Genomic DNA, 19,872 nt, shown 5'->3' on the forward strand with positions numbered 1-19,872 from the left:
TATAAAAATTAAGAAAAGAAAATTTTAACGTTCTTTTCGATATGTATTTCTTGTATCTCTACAGTTTTTGATTTTTAAAATCTAGTTGTAATTTTTTAATCATCACCTTTTATAAAATTTACGACAACCGAGAATGGGTATTGCTCATCGCCATTTTCTTTCGAAGAAAAGGATGTTCGATGTAAATCCGATTACGTAGGCAAATCAGCCTCCTGTTATCTATCTGAAATAAATTCTTCAAAGGTAATGATAAAAGAAGCAATTTCATGTTAATTTGCTCAGAGAAAATTTTGTAGACTTATGTTCTTTACATTTCAAAGAAATACATGCGGATAACGCTGTCTGGCGTGTAAACAACGTATTTAACCAGGTAAATTTATTTTTCCCACATTGTATTATGTAAATGTATTTTCACTTAGTCGTAGAGTTATCAAATACAGATAATTTAATTCATGAATTAGAAATATTTACAATATATTTGAGTGAGAACTAATACATTTTAGTAGATCTGTCTAAAGAGTAGCTATTAATAGCTACCTAGGTATTTAAAGCTACCCAAAGTAGCTAATACTTTGTATAATTTCTGCATTTTAACATGGTGAATACCATATCTTTTGATGTCACACTAAATGATGAATACGACAAAAGCCAAAAAATGATTATTTCAGCAATTTTACATTAGTTTCTATGCAAAATTGATTATTTTGAAGTAGAAATTTTGTCATATCCATCATCAGTGTGACTGTACTAAGAAATGTTGTGCTCACCATGTTGCGCCGTTCCTGCATCGCCACAAAATGCAAGTTAAGCAGAAAGTAGGTAAAAATAGCTACTTTGGGTAGCTTTAAATACCTAGGTAGCTATTAATAGCTACGTAGGTAGAAATAGTCTTTGGACTGGACCTGTTCTAATTATAGATATTGTGGGGTACTTTGAAATGCTTTCATATACTAAGAAATAGCATCCTTGCAAAACACGACAAAGATACCGTTATCAGTTATGGGAAGAGGACAGGCTTGCGCCTGTATCCACTTCTCTTCGCTAGCCTTAATGTTATTCTGGAAAACGTGTAAAATGTAGAACCTAGCTGTGACGACCTACACGTCAACTTAAATTTTGTCTGAAATATGACTGATTATATGCAACAGACATGTTAAATTAACAATTTCAACATAAATACATACAACTGTCACAAGAAAATCAACCTTTATGTGTGGTTTATCTGTTTTCACAAGTTCTCCATCCCGGATTTAAATTTTGAAGAAATATGTCAAGAAGTACACCCGGAGCTCCTAGGGTGGCTGATGCCTCCTAGACTGAATGGAGCCTAGCACTCGAAGAGTCAACTTAGAATTGCCGATTGTAGTAGAAAAGCATTAGTACGGGAATGAGAACTTGAATAAAAGATCTGTCAAGGGAAGATATGTGGATGTAGGCAAAAGCCTGCGCACTTCTTTAAAAAGAGTACAACAAAGATAGTCCAGTGTTCTTACACATTGATTTTTAATTTCAATAATATTTAACTTAATTAATATCTTTTATTACAGTGATACTTGGTCCGAAATGTCTGACATTTTCCAAGGTTTTTTTTACTTATTTGATATTTATGTGCCAGGAAAACATCAGAACCAGCATTTGGTAGTTTGAAAAATATATCAATTTATTCTAAGAATTGAAATATCAGGGGAGCAGGTGAAAGGGGCTTGGGGTTCCTCCCCTAACAGGGGATAGATTGGGAATGCCAAAATCACTAGGAGAATCAGTCATTACAGGAGAAATAAATTTGTCAGCCACTAGATCTTAGACAACCCTGTTTGTCAGTTTATTAGTATCTTGTGTCAATTTAATACATGTATGTAACTTTTTTTGGAGGATTTAGAATTTGACCAAATCTGGCTCAATGAGAGTGTTAGAGTCTGGAGCAGCCCCGTCGTACAACATGGGAAAGAATAAAAAGCACAAACTTCGTAAAACCAAAGAGGTGTCGGACTCTTCAGATGATGCTTTAGGAGGTGAGTGTCTACTCAGTACATTGTCATATCAGGGCTCTTAAGACACTGATTTGCTACAAAGTTTAGGGTTAAAGTTGACGAAATTTTCAAATCATTGAAGTTCTAGGAGGTGGGTTGGGGTGGTCTAAAAATCAATTTAAAAACTTGTTACATTTTGATTTTCTTGATCATTACAAAGGACAAATGATAAAAAAAAAACACTATTGAATTTGAAGAATAGGTACCTTTCTGAATTTGAAATTGGGCTGTTTATTGACCCCTTTTATAGACAAGAAACCTGCATGGACATGAGAATAACTAGAATGATTGAAATGTGTGTATTTGTAGTACACTATTTACTTTTTTTTTCGTCAATTTAACTTCAATGATTTTTCATGAAGCACAAATTGATCTAAATTGGGATGGAAGATATGCATTTAAATGCACAAAATAAATTCAATTCTTCTAGAACAATATATGTAATGCAGTATGCAGTGACCAGTGTAAACAAAGTCATGTACATGTATTTGCATTTTCTACATTTTTTCAGTGCCACGCTGTAATCACATTAACATGGCGGTAAATGTGGCAGCCATGAAAAAAGGATTAATGAAACAAGTGTATGGAGAGTGTGCTGTAAGTTTTTTGGCATGTTGTCATTAATTTTCTATTTTGGCATAAATAGTGTTCTTGTTCCATTTCTCAAGCTAAGGAATTAAATATAAAATCAACACCCTCAAAATATTGCATTTGTAATTACTTTGTAAAATATCATTATTTATTCATCTTATAGTTATACTTGTAGAATCTGTCTAATTTTAGTGTGAACTGTATATTTTAGACTTGAGTTTTATAACTGGAATGTAATTCACTATGTTTTTTTAAATTCTAGTCTTGTACCAATGAAACAACTCGTAAAACCACGACAGAAGGGGAGACAGGCCAGGAGGCTGAGGCGAGCCCTGCCCTGGACGTAGAACCAACTCTGTGGGTGTGTCTACAGTGCGGAAATCAGGTCAGCCTTCTTCATTAGATGTAGTTAATTATTGACATATACATGTATCTAGAAGATCAGTTATTATTCTAGCAGAGTGATGAAATGTTGTATGTATCTGTATGAACATTTAATATGGATCATCTGTTACAGGGATGTGATCGTAATTCTCGAGAGAAGCATGCATTGAAGCATTACGAGACGCCAAGGTCTAGCTGTCATTGTTTAGTTATCAACACCACCTCGTGGACTACATGGTATGTGAAAAACATTTTTTTAAAGCAATTGAACTTTGAAAATATTATCCATTCTCTCATGTTAATAAAATAGTTGTTATAAATTTTATTTTGAATAAGCATGATGTACATTAGATGATTATGAGAAATACAGATATTAAATAAAAAATGATAAAAAGAATTTTTAAAATTAAATTGCTTATCAAATTTTAAACCAAAAAAATTTCCAGGTGTTACAAGTGTGATGATGAAGTTCCTATAGAGCAGAGTAAGAGGCTACAGGAGAGCATAGATATTATAAGGAAGCAAGCAGGACTGCCACAGACTGATATAGGTATACAGGCTATCATTAAACATAAGAAATTATCAGTGCTTACTTACATGCAGCAGTAAGTGTGATGTGAAGAAAACAAAAACGGAAAAGAACATTTCTGTCACAAGTAGATATGAAACAGTTGGAATGATATCAGAGCTTTAGGATTGATATAGACAATTTTACTGTACGGAGAAGCAGGTGAAGCCTTTACACCTGAGAATTCTTCGTTTTACAGGTCGTAAACCAAGTCAGACTGGGAGCTCAGTTGGAGTCATTGAGCAGTCCTCCAAATCCTCCACTCTGACCCCAAGATCATCAGGAGTGTGTTCTAAGGTCAAGGTTAGTAAAAGAGAAATCTGTAGTTACAGTAGTATAAGCCCCAATTTTGAATGTCCTTAGAGTGTTGTGTGTCTACTTGTAATTAAACAACATAGAGTAAAATAAAGGCTTGATTGTGAAAATTAATCGATAACTCTTATTTATTTCAGGGTTTAGTTTACCCAATGCTGCAGGTATATAATCGTGAAATAAAGTCGTTACGAATAAAAGTTCAAATTTGGTTTACAGTACATATTTTGATGCCAAGTTTATTTATGTCTTCTGGTTTGGAGCTGGGGGTGGGGGGTGGGGTAGATACCTTAAGCATTAAGAATGAAGAACTTTTTTTTAAATTAAGTACAAATTTGGTATGGTAGTTCAGTAGGCAGAAATACAATTTTTCTAAGTTTGTGTTTTAGCTGGGGTGGTCGTAAACAAAGTCAAAGAGAGATAACTGCTGAAGATGTTCCTATTGTAAAATGAATGTGGCTATAAGTCCATAGTCCTCCTGAAGAAAATCCAGAGCATTATCTTTATCTGACCCCAAGGTCAGTTTGTTTTGAAGTTAAGTGTGTTGAACACTGTGAAAGATTTAGATATAAATTTTTATAATTTAGAGAAATTTCATTGTATTTACAGAAATAGTATAAGAAATTTTTGATTTACTTTTTTCACTTTATGTTAATTAATTTTTGTAGTTGTTTCACTTGCATGTAATTCTCCAAAACATGTGAAGTGAAATAATACTTCCTTTTCAAATTGATTTTTTTTTTTTGTAAAAGAAATAATGTTACTGTGTAGTAATAATAATTGTTTAATTTCAATGTTAAGTTGTTCTTTGCTGCCTAATGTAAATACAAGGATATTATTTTCAGGTTTTTGAAATACATGTTTCTTGAAATTTTGAATACAATTGCTTATGCAGGTATATATTTCATAAGTATAGAGTCAATATTTTTATTTCAGTAGGTTTTCCATTACTGTCTTAAATATTTTGAAAATAGATTTGTTTCTCATGTCCTTTTTCCTTGCTTTCTTCAGAATTTGACTCAGACACCTTGCTTGGAATCAGTGGTAGTAGATAAGAGTAAAAAGGGCCGCTTGTGTACCCTCACTTGTAAACGGGATAGTGACCTAGATTCTAGCTCAGGGTCAGATGACAGTGATGATGAGATAATACCGGACCTTGTAAGTTGGGAAACAGTCTGGACTGAATTTTTTTTAAATTATTTTTTTTACATAAATTTGTACTAAGGAATTTTTTTCCAGTATGAAAAACTTACCTGGACATTTATTTAAAACAAAAATGTTCACTTGCATATACTAATTCATGTAGATAATTTAAAACTGAATATCAATGTAAAAAAATTATACTTTTACATACATGTACATTAAGTTATTTATCAGAGTGTGGGTTTTCTTATTTTTAGGCTCCTATAGAAATATCATTACCAGAAGCTGGTCCCTTGACGCAGACCATGATAGCTTTTCTACAGGAGATGAACAATTCCTCTGGCCGTTCTAGCACTGTTAATCCTATTCCATTGTTTAGTCAGATATGCAAAAAGTAAGCTGATAAACAAGTGCTTATTTCCCATTTTCCCATATGCAATTGAAATTAACAGTGCTTCATAGTATCCAATCAATTTTCATAGACTTAATAAATAAGGAGGTCTTAAGAAAAGATATATAATGCTATAAACAATTAATTTTTGTTTCAGAGCCCAACGATTTCGTGGTTTTCAGCAGCAGGACAGTCATGAACTTCTGCGATACCTGTTGGATAACATGAGGATGGAAGAAATCAAGGTAATCTGAAAAAGAAATTCATAATTTGTATTTTTATTACAGGAAGTCTTTCACTAAAACTTGTTTACTACATCAAACATTGATATATTGAATAGGATACATCCTTCATGGATGGGGTGCTGTTTCAGATAAAACTTGACAAACCTTTATTCATAAAACCATCAGTATCTAAATGTTTATGACTACCAAGACTTTCTGTAGACTTTCTGTCATGATTTGAAGCTTAGGTAAAAATGTGCTATTTTGTTTGCAATTATAGAGTGAGTCTTCATGTTGAACTAAGTATTTGATAAGATAATTTATGAAAAAAATATTCTTTTTTACATTGGAAACTTCTCTCTTGTTTGAGTATGTGTGTCATTGTTTACAGAGGGGACAATCTGGGATATTAAAGCACTTCAAATTGCCAGAGAATGTCAACCCAAAGAAAGTGGACGATGAAATGAAAATCAAAATCAAAGGTACAGTTGTTTGCCAAATCTGTTCAGAAAAAAAATTTATACACATAACATAATGTTAATGAAGGTTTATTGTATCTTTTTTGGGGATGATGATTTTTGTTAGTGTAAGGTTCAACAAATTTTTGAGAGGTCTTGTTTTAATGTCCATAGTCATAAAAATACACAAGAAAATGATGGAAAACAAATGACAAATATAGAAATCCTTTCCTCTGTTGTAGAATACGGTCGCCAAGTGAAATACACCTTTGTGGATTCTTTGTTTGGGGGATACCTGATGAGTACAGTTACGTGTGAGGAATGTAAAAATGTAAGAATTACTCTATACAGGGTTATTTTTGCCCTGTGTTATTTTCGCCCTTTTTCAATTGCAGACAATTTTGCCCTGTTTTAAATTCAACCAATCATAGATTTATTTAAGAAATTATACTGCATTCTTTGAATTCACACCATTCTAAATATCCCCAACTGAAGGTAGGGCGAAAGGGGCGAAAATTTCCCTGTATATTCCCTGTATACAGTATTCCATGTTCACACTTGCTTAATGCTTACAAATAAAAAAAAAATTTAATTGTTTTATGTGAGATACTACCTTGCATGTCCATTTATGTGTTGCCTCTTGTCCCAACGTTCTTAACTTCTACTATCAAACTCCAGATCTCCCAGATATTTGAGCCCTTTCTGGACCTGTCCTTGCCGGTGACCGAGGAGAAACCCCAGAGACCCAATCAGATGTTGGGAGGACGTAAAAAGGACAGTTTAGAACACCAAGAGGACACGGTTATAGACCACACAGACAGACCAAGTAAACACATGGAGAGGAAGCTAAAGAAACAGGCTAAAAAGGAGGCCAAGGTACATCTAGTTTATTATACCCCACGCAACTAGTTGCGGGAGGTATAATGTTTTTGGCCCGTCCGTCAGTCAGTCAGTCAGTCAGTCAGTCAGTCAGTTCCTCTTTTTTTGTACACTCCTCTTAAACCGCTGCACAGAATTTTGTCAAACTTTGCAGATATTTAGGACACAATGTGTAGATGTGCATATTACCAGGAAATTCTGATTCCTTTATTTTTTCTGGGAATTTCCGCACTTTTTAACTTAGGCATTTGGCCATACCTTGAATATAGAGATGAACAGTTTGTCAGCGCAACTCCTCATAAACCGCTGCACAGAATTTGTTAAACTTTGCAGATATTTAGGACACAATATGTAGATGTGCATATTACCAGGAAATTCCGATTCCTTTATTTTTTCCGGGACTTTTCGCACTAAAAACGTAGACTTTTTGGCCATATTTTGAATATACAGATGAACAGTTTGTCAGCACCACTCCTCTTACACTGTTGTACATAGTTTCGTCAACCTATGCAGATATTTAGGACATATTCCATTATTTTACCCCAAAGAGTTTTGCCTATTATTCAAGAAAAATTTCTCAACCCCCCCCAACCACTTCAAATTAATGTTTAGATTTGTATAATGCCAAGAAATTTTGATTGCATAATTCATCTAGAAACTTCATTCCACATTTGAATGTCCTCATATGCAAGACATTTTGATGTGAAGATTTTTTTGCAATTATTGCCCTTTTTGATCTATACTATGTATTTAAAGTGCACTAGCTGTGCCTTTCATTATGTGTTTCACGGTCAAGTTTTGGGGGAGCGTGGGGTATGTGCTCACTTTTTCTTTCATTGCATGTAGAACTTAGGGAATTAACAAGTGTTAGGAAAGATACACATATTTCTTCAGTAGGGTGAAGAAGCAGATGTTTTGCCATAAATAAATTATTTCCTTAATGGCTTACAAATACTTACAGGGGTAGTCAATAAGCCCCCCCCTTCCCTTCCATTAAAATGTAAGTTCCAGATTAAAGTTCAGCATCGTGAGGGAAGATATTTCAAATATATTTATAAGACAAAATGATTTGGAAGTCATAACCAGTTCTTTATTTTATTATGTACCCTCAATATCCTGATTCTTGGGATACATGTATCTTTTATTTTTAGGTCACCTGAGTAAACTCAGGTGACCTATTGCTATCTGTTTTCGTCCGTCGTCGTGCGTTGTGCGTTGTCCGTTAACATTTGAACATTTTCAGCTTCTTCTCTGCAACCACTGAACCAATTTCAACCAAATTTGGCACAAAGCATCTATTGGTTAAGGGGAACAAAAATTCTGAATTTCATGATCCCTGCCCCCCTGGGGCCTGAGGGGTGGGACCAAAACCACTAAAATTAATGCAATCTTTAAAAATCTTCTTCTTTACTCCTGGACATCAAGTAGTCAAACTGTTTGCATGATTGTAACCAGCAATGAGTCCTCTACCAAAATTGTGAAATTCATGGCCCTGGGGTCAGGGGTTCTAGTGCTAGGGCGGGGCTAAATAAGTAGGTAGGGAAAATGCATTATTTCTTTGAAAATCTTCTTCTCTGCTCCTGGGTATTAAATAAACCAACTAAGTACATAGTTATGATGAGCAAGAATGCCTCTACCAAAATTGTGAATTTTATGGCCCCAGAGTCAGGGGTTCTGGTGTAGGCAGGGCTCTATTGATTATATAGTGAAAATACATGAATTCTTTGAAAATCTTCTTCTCTGCTCCTGGGTATTAAATAAACTAACTAAGTACATAGTTATGATGAGCAAGAGTGCCTCTACCAAAATTGTGAATTTTATGGCCCCAGGGTCAGGGGTTCTTGTTTTAGGGTGGGGCTCTAATGATTATATAGTGAAATGCATGATTTCTTTGAACATCTTATCCTTTGCTCCTGGTTAATATGCTAATGATCTAATTACATATTTAAGGCCAGAATTTATTTTATTTTCAGTTTTACAAACACAAGGTTTTGAATTTTCAGAAAAAAATAAAAAAAAAATTCTTTCCGATGTCAAATTTGAGTCGGGATCGAGATTTCAAATTTAAGAACTTGCACTTCCGGTTTTACGATGAAACGGCAGGTAAATAAAGCTGAGAAGATAGCAAAATTCATCGATAAGAGTGCCATTCAAAACATTTCACCCGTTCAAAGGACAAATAAAATGCTGACGACTTTGTTGCACAATATCATACTGGTGAGATAATTATGTATTCGTTTCAAAAGTAACTGTCTGTAAATTATTTTCCTCCCCCAGGTTTTAAACTGCCCGTGGTAGCTATTGCATATTGCCAGCGACATTGTTTAGGTCTCTGTTATAGCTTACAGTCTAAGCATCATTCTTCAGAAAAGGGTTGCTTATGCATCAGATGTAATGAATATAATGAATAAAACTATGGGAGAAGTTAAGTCTATTTGAGGAAGAAATAAAAATAACCTGAAGAAATAAAAAAAAAAATTCAACTATTAAAAGGCAAGAATATACAAATATATACAGGCATGTAGTATCATTTGTATCAGCCAGAAAAATTATTTTACACTTAATTGAAAAAATGTTCACCCTACTCCCCAATACTCCCTGTCTGTTTTATGATAGGAATTATAATTTTAGAGATCAAGTAAATTTTAGAACAATGTCTACACATTCACCTAACACATATTAAAAAAATGAAGATATATTGAAAGACTTCTAAAGAATTGATATTTTAAAATATATTTTGATCAACATCACAAAATTTATATAACTGGCCCAAACTGACAGATGATGAAATAAGCAATTAAATGTTCTACTTTCCTATTTGTAAGCATTATGTGTGCAGTGGTAAGGAGCCTATTAGGATAGCATAAAAAAAGAATGTACAAATGTTAATAACTGATTTATCAAAAAAAAATTTTATTTCCTTCTCCTTTGGGACTTTTTTATTCTCATGTTCAGAACTAAACCTAAACATTAAAAAAAATGCTGGCCTTATAATGAAGAAAGGGGCCTCTTTCAAAATAGATAATTTCAGGGCTGCAGGGTCAGGGGTACCATTTTATAAAAATAAATTAATGCTTTGAAATCTGCCCTTTGATAAGCAAAGGTGCCTCTTTCAAAATTTGTGAATTTCATGGCTTTTGGATTAAAACACGAACCAAATACAATCGCTGGAAAGTTGTTACATGATACTCAGGTGACCTATAAGGCCCGTGGGCCTCTTGTATCATTTTGCCTCACCAAGTTTAAGAGAGCTTTAACTGTACATCTCCTGTTAGTATAACAGCATTTTATTTCTCACAGAGGAAAGCTAAACAGACCAAAAATCTCCTGTCCCCATCTGATGACCCGAGTCTGCCAAAAAATGAAGCGGAGGGTGACCAGGAGGAGGTGGAAAAAGAGGAGGACGGAGGTTCTAAAGACCCAGAGGAGGAGTCTAGCAGTAGAGAGGACCCCTCAGGTAAAGTGTGTGTTTTGGGGGGGGGGACTTTTTTTTTGCAGACAGTAATTCTTAATGTGGATTAAAACTCTTATACAATTAAATGCTTATCTTGGTTGAAGGGTATTGACAGATATGTTTCATGGTAGTTATAGTCCAGTAAAGGAATACACAGTAAAATAGGCTTGTATTAAGTTGTAACAAAGTGTCATGGATGGTCAATTTTTCTTCAAATTTAGCAATTCATTATACATGTATCCACTAAGTTTACAATATATATTTTAAAGTCATTGGATATGAAAATTACTTCGCTGTAAGTGTCAATTCATTATTAGCGATTTCGGTATAAGCATGCTTTTCTGTAATATTTTGAAATGAGAGCGAGTCTTAAATAGGCAATATCTAACCACATCCAACAACACAACATGTACATGTATGTCCAGTCAGCAGCAACATGACAGCAACATTCAAAGATAGATTGACCTAAAATGAAAACTTCATGATAAAGGATTCTGTTTAACATCAACATTTTGTATAAATAACTTTGATAATTTTCCAGATGCTGACATAGAAGACAATCTGGAGAGTGATACCTCAAGATGTTTTAGTAAACTCAGTTTAGAAAACTCTTTAGCTGAGCCCTCACACTCATCTCAGGAAAAACCAGAGGTGGATCAAGTAAGTATCCGAGGGGTGGACAGTGGTACCTCAAGCAGCAATACTGATACACTTACCTCGGGAACTAGCACCTCAACACTCAAACAGGAAGACTCCTCAATAGGGAACGAGGGAGGATTAGCTAGTATAGCATCAGCGACTCAGTGCTCCAGTAGTGACCACAAAACTCAAGACAACGGCAGAGAACCTACATTTAATGGTCAAACAGAAAACCCTGTATTTGATAGTGAATGTGTATCTCATGAAAGTGCACTTTCTAATTGCCAAGAAAATGGTGGACTGGAAAATGACATAGAATGTGACAATGATATAGACAGTTGCTGTAAATTAGATTCCGAATGTAACATTGGTATTCCCAAAATAAACCACATAGTTAGTAACGGTATTGGAGAAAGTGATGATTGTGGAAGGACTACCAGTGAAAGTGTGGAAATGCAGACGGGGTCAAATCAGGTCAAGGACGAGGTCAAGGTGAACGGAGAACCTATGCATTCCCACTCCAGGAACAGTAGTACAAATAGTGAAGTGACTGCAAAGTTAGGAAACTTAATTCTAGAAGATTCATCTTTAGTCAATAGTGTTGAGTACCATCAAGGAGAGAATGGCATAGTAGATTTACAGACTGGTGGATCTAATTGTGAGAAAATAGGTGTTAGCACTCCACCTCCACATCATTCCAAAAGTGTGAAAGAGATAAAGAGGGAAGCATTGGTCAGGTCAAAGGTCACCCTCGGGTCAAGGTATCACCCCAGTTCCAGGGAGTGTACGATAATGACATGTTTACACCAGTTCACCTCCGCAGAGCTGCTCACTGGCAACAATAAGTTTGGATGTGCTAAGTGTACGCAGACGAAATACCGGCACAGTCAAAGTCTCAACAAAGGTAACTACATGTATAATGAATAGTAATATCACGCTGCTCTCTTTCAGTCTTGTAAAGTCTTAGTTTTTATGCATAAATGGATACTGTACAAAGAATTTTTCTGAAATTTAATTAGCATGTTGATTTTAAAAGTATTTGTACATTTAATTTTTCTATCTGTGATTTACATTTTTTTCTGAACTTAACTCATTCAAAAACTTATGTCTGCCATATATATTCATTATTTTAATATTCCTGTAGCTAATAGTTCCTCAACAACTTTAATCATGATTTACTTGGAATAATTCAACAGTCTAGAACATGTAAAAAATTTTAAATATATACAAGTTTATGAAACATTTCATATTTCAGATAAAAAAGAAAAAGTATATTCAAATGCAGCAAAGCAGTACTTGATATACACTCCACCAGCTGTGCTTACCTTACATCTTAAACGATTTGAGCAGGTGAGAAATTTGCTAAAGTTGTTAATTTTTGTTAAGAAAATTTAGCAAAATTTATTTTTAAAAATGTTGCCTTTAGCATGTTTAGCATTTACATATGGAGGAAAGTGACCACTGCATTTACATACAAATGTTTTTTTAAAAATCAAGAAATGCCAAAAATAGAAAAAAAAGTAATCTGTAATTTTGCTTTAAATAATGTGTGCCAAGCTTTTAAAATTTGATAGTAAAAACTTAAAGTTAATGTATAAACTATCTATGCATAATAATATAATTTACATGTATATTTCAAAAGTGTCCTGGTATTCATGTACACTGTAGCACTAAAATCTCTATAGATAAACTAATTTTTACTGAATGATTACAAACTTTTGTATGTTTAAATGAATTATCTGGAGATGTCTATGATGTATTTTACAGGTGGGTTTTAGTTCTCGTAAGGTGAACCGGCATGTAGATTTCCCATTTGTTCTGGATCTAGCCCCTTACTGCAGTTCACTGTGCCAGGTAATGTAAAAAAGAACTAGGTACCTCTAACTTCTGAAAAATTACTTTAAACACTGTAAAATCGCATAATTTTAAGTGGTCAAATTTTTGTGGTTTGAGGAAAATACATTGGTTCATGGAGAATTGATTTCATGGTTGAAAAATTGTTCAATTGTAATAAATATGAAAAATTTCATTTCTTGATGGACATTAATTCGTGGGTCTCTTCATACATGGAAAACCACGAAAATTAAACCCCCACAAAAATTAGTGATTTCAGAGTATCTTACTGTCACATTGAATGTAAGTTGCTCTTTTAATGTTTTTACATATACAAATATAATACAACAGGGTTTCATTTATAATTACTGGTTTTCTTTTCTTCATATTTAGGGAGTTAGACCAGGACAGAAGAAAATTCTCTATGCCTTGTATGGAGTAGTGGAACACAGTGGTCGTCTGAACGCCGGACATTACACAGCTTACGTCAAAGTCCGACCCAACATTGGTATTACGGGAGACTTTATCAACTCGGGGGCACCCTCTATCAATGACTGTATCAAACGCTACCCAGAGCAGCAGAACAGCACCGCCAGTCTGGAGGAACAGGAGGAGAGCTTGGTGGACCGCCTGGTACCACCCGGCAGGTGGTACCACATCAGTGATAGTCGTGTGAGCGAGACCACCGAGTCTACAGTACAGAGAGCCCAGGCCTATCTCTTGTTTTATGAACGAATTTATTAATGATTGTTCAAAGTTAGGGAAAATAATTGATAGCAAATTATCTTTCTAACTGACTTTTTTTTTCTTTTTTTTTTTTTTATTTGAATTCTGTAACCATGATAGACAAGGATCTTTCTTTAATGTTCAATACAAAAGTTCTTGTGAAATGTGATTCATTTATTATTATCTCATGGGAGCTGGGTCGAATATGAAAAGATATTGAATGCTTGTTATTTTGAATTTTGATGTTATTGTTTATTAGGTATTGGATGATTGGTGCAAAGGGTGGATACCCAATAGATTTCATTAGACATGTCATTTGTATGAAACTTGTGAGAGAGTTATTTCGACTCAAGTGATATTTACAATATTCCAGATATAATTTGTACTTTCAAGCATTTAATGACAGTGGTTCATGAAATATATGTACAATATTTACATGTAGCATTGAAAAAAAAGTCTTTCAATTCATTTATTAAAAGTAAAATTCATGGTTGTTCTTTAAAAATGTGTGAAAAAATTTACACTTTGAAATTACTAGTGTACTTCAAATGCTTACATTGTAAAAATAGACTTTTTTGAGACAACTTACAGGTCTAATGAAATAAGAAGTTAACATTAAGGTGCTAGAACATGTTTACAACTGAACTCTAATGGATTTAAAAGTTTTCAGTGCAATCATCACACAGTCCTGTACAAACTCCCTATAAGAAAATCAATGCCATATGTCAGTGGCAGACAATGATGGAAGATTGTATTAAAAATTTGAATGTGCAAACAGCCTGCATATTTTGCATTGATGAAACTTAATAAAAATCATAAGGTAATTTTAGGTGTACAATGTAACCCTATAAATAAGGCCATATCGAAGTATGCATGAGACAAGAGAGTCATAGATATATACATGTAACTTACAACTACTCAATCCATTACATTTGCCATATATTTACAACTATTTCATTTAATACGATTTTACCATATTCTTTTTTTAAAGATGATAATAGGTCAACCTTGTAGTTTTTGAGATAAAACCATGTGTTTTTTAACCATGAGTTTTTTTTTTTGAATATGTTAGAATCTAGTAGTTTCATGTGTACATAGTTAACTCTTGTGTTCGTTTTCCTTTAAGATAATATTCTGAAAGAAAAAGCTGTGCTGTATGTCAGGATTCCTTTGATGTTAAAGTTGACTGAGAAAAAAAAGGCAAAATTTAATTTGTTGATGAAGCCAGAAATATAATTGTTGATATGGACTTTGAATTTGAGTTTACATGTTACACATGATCTAGTGAAAACGTACCTTACAAAATCATGTTATAATGAATGTATGTTGTTAATGATGATCTTTGTTTGATTTGTGATACAATGCAGACATCTTCTGAATAAAATGACTTTACAATTTCTTGTTTAAAAAATGAACATTTTACTTTATTTTGCCAGTAGCACAGCGCGGGTGATCATATTTTGGACTTGTAGCAGAAAAGAAGAAAATGTATACTGTAAAGTCACATTTTCACGGGGGTCCAATTTTCATGGTTTGAGAAAAAAATATGGGTTCATGGGGATTTAATTTCGTGGATGAAGAACTGTTGAGTAGTAATACATGTGAAATACTAGTATTACATTTCATGGTGGACATAAATTTGTGGGTTTTTCCATATCTCGAAAACCACGAAAATTAAAAATCCCCAATACGAGTGATTCCACAGTAGTCGGACTGAGAATCGATCAACCAGGCAGTCAAAAGCTCTATCAACTGGGCTACCCAGACCAATATCCATAGCCTATACCACTGCAAACTGATGAATATTTTAAAAGCTATTTTGATATTATTTTTAGATATAAATTGCTTGGACTGTCTTAACTACATTTCAGATTAGGATCTGGAGGTCAGTCTACCACTCACATTCATAAACTGCATTTTACTTCCAATCAGTTTGTATTGATGGAACCAAACCATGCAAGTGACCATAACTAGATGCAATATTTAATATAATGAATGCTATATACAAATACTTGACAGGCATTTTAGCACAGTCAGCATCTTTAGCTCACCTCATGTTTTGTCTGTAGACCATCTGTAAACTTGTCGCATTTTTTGACTTCTCCAGAACCAAGGGGCCAATATCAACCAAACTTGCCACAAAGCATTCTTGGGTGAAGGGTGTTCAGGTTTGTTTAAATGAAGGGCCTTATCCTATTCCAAGGGGAGATAATTAAGAAATAAGAATTGGTGAAAATTTAGTATCATCTTTTTATTAATAACATCTTTTCAAGAACCATTGTGCCAGAAAAGTTGAAACTTCTGTGGAACCTTCATTACATAGTGTAGATTCAAAATTTAATTTGTCCAAATCATGCCGGGGTAGGGAGGGGCGACCATAGGGTATTTTACATGGAAATATATAGGAGAAATCTTTAAAAATCTTCTCAAGAACAAACCCAAAATTAGTCGTATTGATATTGGAATCATCTTCAGGTAGTGTAGATTCAAGTTTGTTCAAATCATAATGCATGGGGGTTCAATTTTTTTTTTTTTTTTTACATTTTAACTTTAAAAATCTTCTCTGGACCAAAAAAGCCACAATTAATCAAACCGATATGGAATCTTCCTCAGGTAGTGTAAGATTCAATATGAAATATTCAATATGAAATTTATTCAAATCATGACCCCAGGGGGTAGGATGGGGCCACAATGGGGGACCATAGTTTTATATACGAGTATCTAGGTAAAATCTTGTGAAGAACAAGGAAGCCATAATTAGTCATATTGATATAAAAACTTTCCCAAGTATTGTAGATTATTTAAGTTTGTCCACAGCATTCTCCAGTGGATCATAATGGGGGATCAAAGTTTTAAAAAAGAACACACATAAAGGAAAAATCTTTTTTCAAGAACAATGAAGCCATGATTAGTCATGTTGATATGGAAGCATCCTCAGGTAGTTTAGATTCAAGTTTGTTCAAATCAGGAACCCCCCCCCCCCCCATTCCCGAAGGTTAGGGTGGCAGACATCTTTAAAATTCTGTTTTCAAGAACAGCACAGCAATGATTAGTTACATAAATATAGAAGCATTCCTAGAAAATTTAAGCTTTGTTCACACAGAGAGTTTAATACTAAATAAATATAAGTTACTGTGAATTAAATTTGAAATGCCTTCACACAAAGAATTAGTTTACTTCCCCATAGCTTTTGTGTAAATACAATTTAATTCACATTATTTTACCCCCCGCTTGAAAAGTGGGAGTGTATACTATAATCGGTATGTCCGTCTGTCTATACGTCCGTCCGTCTGTTATGCTTTGGGATACCCATCTCTTATCCGCAACTCCTCTTATACCACTGAGTAAAATTTAATGAAACTTTCACAAAATCTTTATTACACATTGCCATTGTGCACTTCCTATTTTATTTTTTGAAGCGACACATATTTTAGGTTTACCATAGCAAAACATGGACATTGCTAATTTATTCTTACCAATGACGTGAGATATGGCGCTTCTGAATAACATTAGCTACCACAAGTTATTCCTTTTTACACGTTACCGTAAGACGATATATAGCAAAGCATGGACATTATGGGAGGCAGGGGTATCATTTAGTGAGCTCACTGCTCACAGTTTTAATTTGTGTTATTTTACTTCGCATTTATTAACTGCAAATTATTAAATTCTTTGTGTGAACAGGGCATTCAGTTTCATTCAAAACATGGCACCTGGGGGAAGGGTGTTTATAACAGGGGGTCAAAACTTTACATATGAATACATTGGAGAAAAAAATCTGTTGAAGAACAGCAGGGCCATAGACTCTGGTGAGCATTGTGACCCATGGGCCTCGTGTTTGGAAAATCATCTGTTTACATGCTATGTTGACTGTTGCCATGTTCTATCTTGCTAAATATAAGGGCTTTTATCATTCTGAGTGCAGTTACGAAGTATTTTTTTGTTTTGATTCTTCATTCAGATTCAACTAATTTACAAAGAAGTATGCCTTGTTTTCAAATGTTCTACTTTTTTCAACTTGCTTGAATTTCATTTTTATTTTGAAAATCTGAGAGCAAAATCATAGTGTGTGGAGCATGTGCATGTAATTTAAAGGATGATATCAACATTTGAAAATTTCAACAATTCTCTTAGTTAAAAGATTTAGGGTTTCAAATACCAACAAAGACACAAAAAAACACAACACTACAAATCAAAAACAGAGAATTTAGATAAAAGAATCTTTAATGTTCAATATTCATGACATCAACCAATTTACATTGACTGTGAGTAACTAAATGTATATGATGTACATTATGAAAACATATTAAAAACAAAAAATTATTGAAAAGCTTTCCTAGAAAATCCAATAAATGAATAATGAACATAAAGTATTTTGTCCTTAAGGTTTTTAATGCATGTAAGAATTGAAAACATGTTTTCACAAGTGACTTACTGGAACAACCTTCATAAACGTTTTATGAAATGTTTATGTTATAATAGTATACATTGTATTGCATACCATTAATTTACAGCAAATTTGTTAAAGATGACATCCAAGTTTAAAACAAAATATAGAATTATGCAAATTATTACAAAAATCATGATTATGAGGCAGCTCATATGACAGTGCAATAGAATATAACAGTTTTGTTCAAAATGATGATGAAACATGATAATGAATGAGGAACACAGAGCATGAATTTCAAGTTTTCAACATAATTTCCCCTTCTTTCACATTTGCCTGAGTTTGACCATAATTTCTCTTAAACACAATTAGTTCAGTCCGAGATTACACCTTGATCCTCTACCTCCGAAGTGTCTGATTTCTCATGCAGAATCACGTACTCTCTGGAACTGAAGCCAAACTTAATCATGTCCTTCTCCATGAGTTCCACAAATCGCTGAGCCTCTATCTGGTTATTGTTAACAAAAGTTCCATTAGCTGAGCCGAGATCAATTATGTAGGGCCGAACTCGCCGACCAGTTGAACCATCACTCCGCGTAAATTCTACTAGTCGGAACTGTAAAACTGCATGCTGTTTGGAACACGAGGGGTGATCCACTGGAATATCTACCACAATGCGGTCTCGCCCAATGAGATACGCACTCTGTCGATGAATGTGTAATACAGGAAGAGCTTCTTCACCTTTGAACGGATAAAGCCTCCATCTTGTTTTTGGTTTTCTTGCCTCTGGAGGCTGATTATACTTAATAACAACACCTCTGTAAACATTAGTATCCTCTGCCAGTTTTCCAGATGTGCTGAAATTCGGTTTCTCCTTTTCCAATGGCTTTGAATTGTTTTTATCCCTAGTGTCACCTGGTCGGCCATACTCTTGTCCATCTTCCTCCGTGTTTCTGAATGGGTTATTTCCACCGTGTCTTTGATTTTCCCGCCTGCGGTCGTCATTTTGCCTCCTCTCTCTCTGCTGGTTCTCTCTCTGTCTGTGTGGTCTGTCATGTCTGTTTTCTCTCTCTTGCTTCACTCTGACCCTGTCTGTATGTCTGTCCTCTCTATCCCCTCGCTCTCTCTTGATATGATGTTTATCTCTTGCCACATCTCTCTCTGCAGATCGTTCTCTATGTCTGTCTGGTCTTCTTTTATCTCGAGGTGGTGTCCATGGTGGCTCTTTTTTAATTTTTGGTTGAGGGCTCCCTGATCTTCTCCGTGAATGTTTTAATCTGGCAGGGCTCTAAAAATTATAATTATCAAATAACAAATGAAATACAGGTTATATTTCATAATAAATCCACTACAAGAAAATTACATTTCGCTCATTAAGCAACATCAGATAGCCTTAGGCGACTGTTAAAAACAAACAAAAAGAAAACAAGAGTTCTTCTTTAAGAACATTTAAATTTGAGTACGTATATATTTTTCTTTTTACATCTTTCATTTTGAGTAAGCTTATGATATTCTGTGAACATTCATTGTCAATGTTTGCAATGATCAAGAGATTTACCAAACTTCTTGATTTGTGTCGCTTAGGCATTGAACTGTTCTCGTTTTACTTGTTGAATTCCTCTTCTCTTGGGGATAAATATTATACCGAGTAGGCTAGATGATGAAAAGAATAACCTAAATAAGACCTACACAAAATAAGAATTCATGAAAACAACAACATTCAAAAACGTCCGAATTTCGACTCCACCGGAAACGATTTATTAGGACGTACCAGTATTTGTCGATATTAGTTAAATCAGCAAAATATGAGTCGACCGTGCCTACAACATATTGTTCTCCTACTGAATAGAATT

The 19,872-nt window shown here is 34.2% G+C and overlaps 2 protein-coding genes across 2 annotated transcripts; one reads left to right on the forward strand and one right to left on the reverse strand.

The window, feature by feature from the left end:
• The first annotated feature begins 143 nt into the window (after positions 1–143).
• LOC134270611 (ubiquitin carboxyl-terminal hydrolase 16-like) lies at positions 144–13,667 on the forward strand. Its single transcript, XM_062752839.1, has 20 exons — positions 144–243; positions 1,873–2,012; positions 2,542–2,627; positions 2,884–3,006; positions 3,139–3,242; positions 3,452–3,555; positions 3,773–3,904; positions 4,026–4,049; positions 4,495–4,499; positions 4,897–5,043; positions 5,286–5,422; positions 5,577–5,664; positions 6,035–6,125; positions 6,344–6,432; positions 6,780–6,977; positions 10,281–10,437; positions 10,976–11,977; positions 12,329–12,423; positions 12,841–12,927; positions 13,300–13,667. The coding sequence occupies exons 2-20, from the start codon at positions 1,901–1,903 to the stop codon at positions 13,648–13,650; spliced, it is 3,132 nt and encodes a 1,043-aa protein (XP_062608823.1). The 5' UTR covers positions 144–243; positions 1,873–1,900; the 3' UTR covers positions 13,651–13,667.
• A 4,171-nt stretch (positions 13,668–17,838) lies between these two features.
• Positions 17,839–19,779, reverse strand: LOC134270597 (smad nuclear interacting protein 1-like). Its single transcript, XM_062752827.1, has 2 exons — positions 19,578–19,779; positions 17,839–19,307 (listed from the first exon to the last, which is right to left on the reverse strand). The coding sequence occupies exons 1-2, from the start codon at positions 19,605–19,607 to the stop codon at positions 18,393–18,395; spliced, it is 945 nt and encodes a 314-aa protein (XP_062608811.1). The 5' UTR covers positions 19,608–19,779; the 3' UTR covers positions 17,839–18,392.
• Positions 19,780–19,872: the final 93 nt, after the last annotated feature.

This window comes from Saccostrea cucullata, unplaced genomic scaffold (genome assembly GCF_032062105.1).
Source record: "Saccostrea cucullata isolate Sc308-1 unplaced genomic scaffold, CSIRO_AGI_Scuc_v1 ctg171, whole genome shotgun sequence".
NCBI classification, from domain to species: Eukaryota; Metazoa; Mollusca; class Bivalvia; order Ostreida; family Ostreidae; genus Saccostrea; species Saccostrea cuccullata.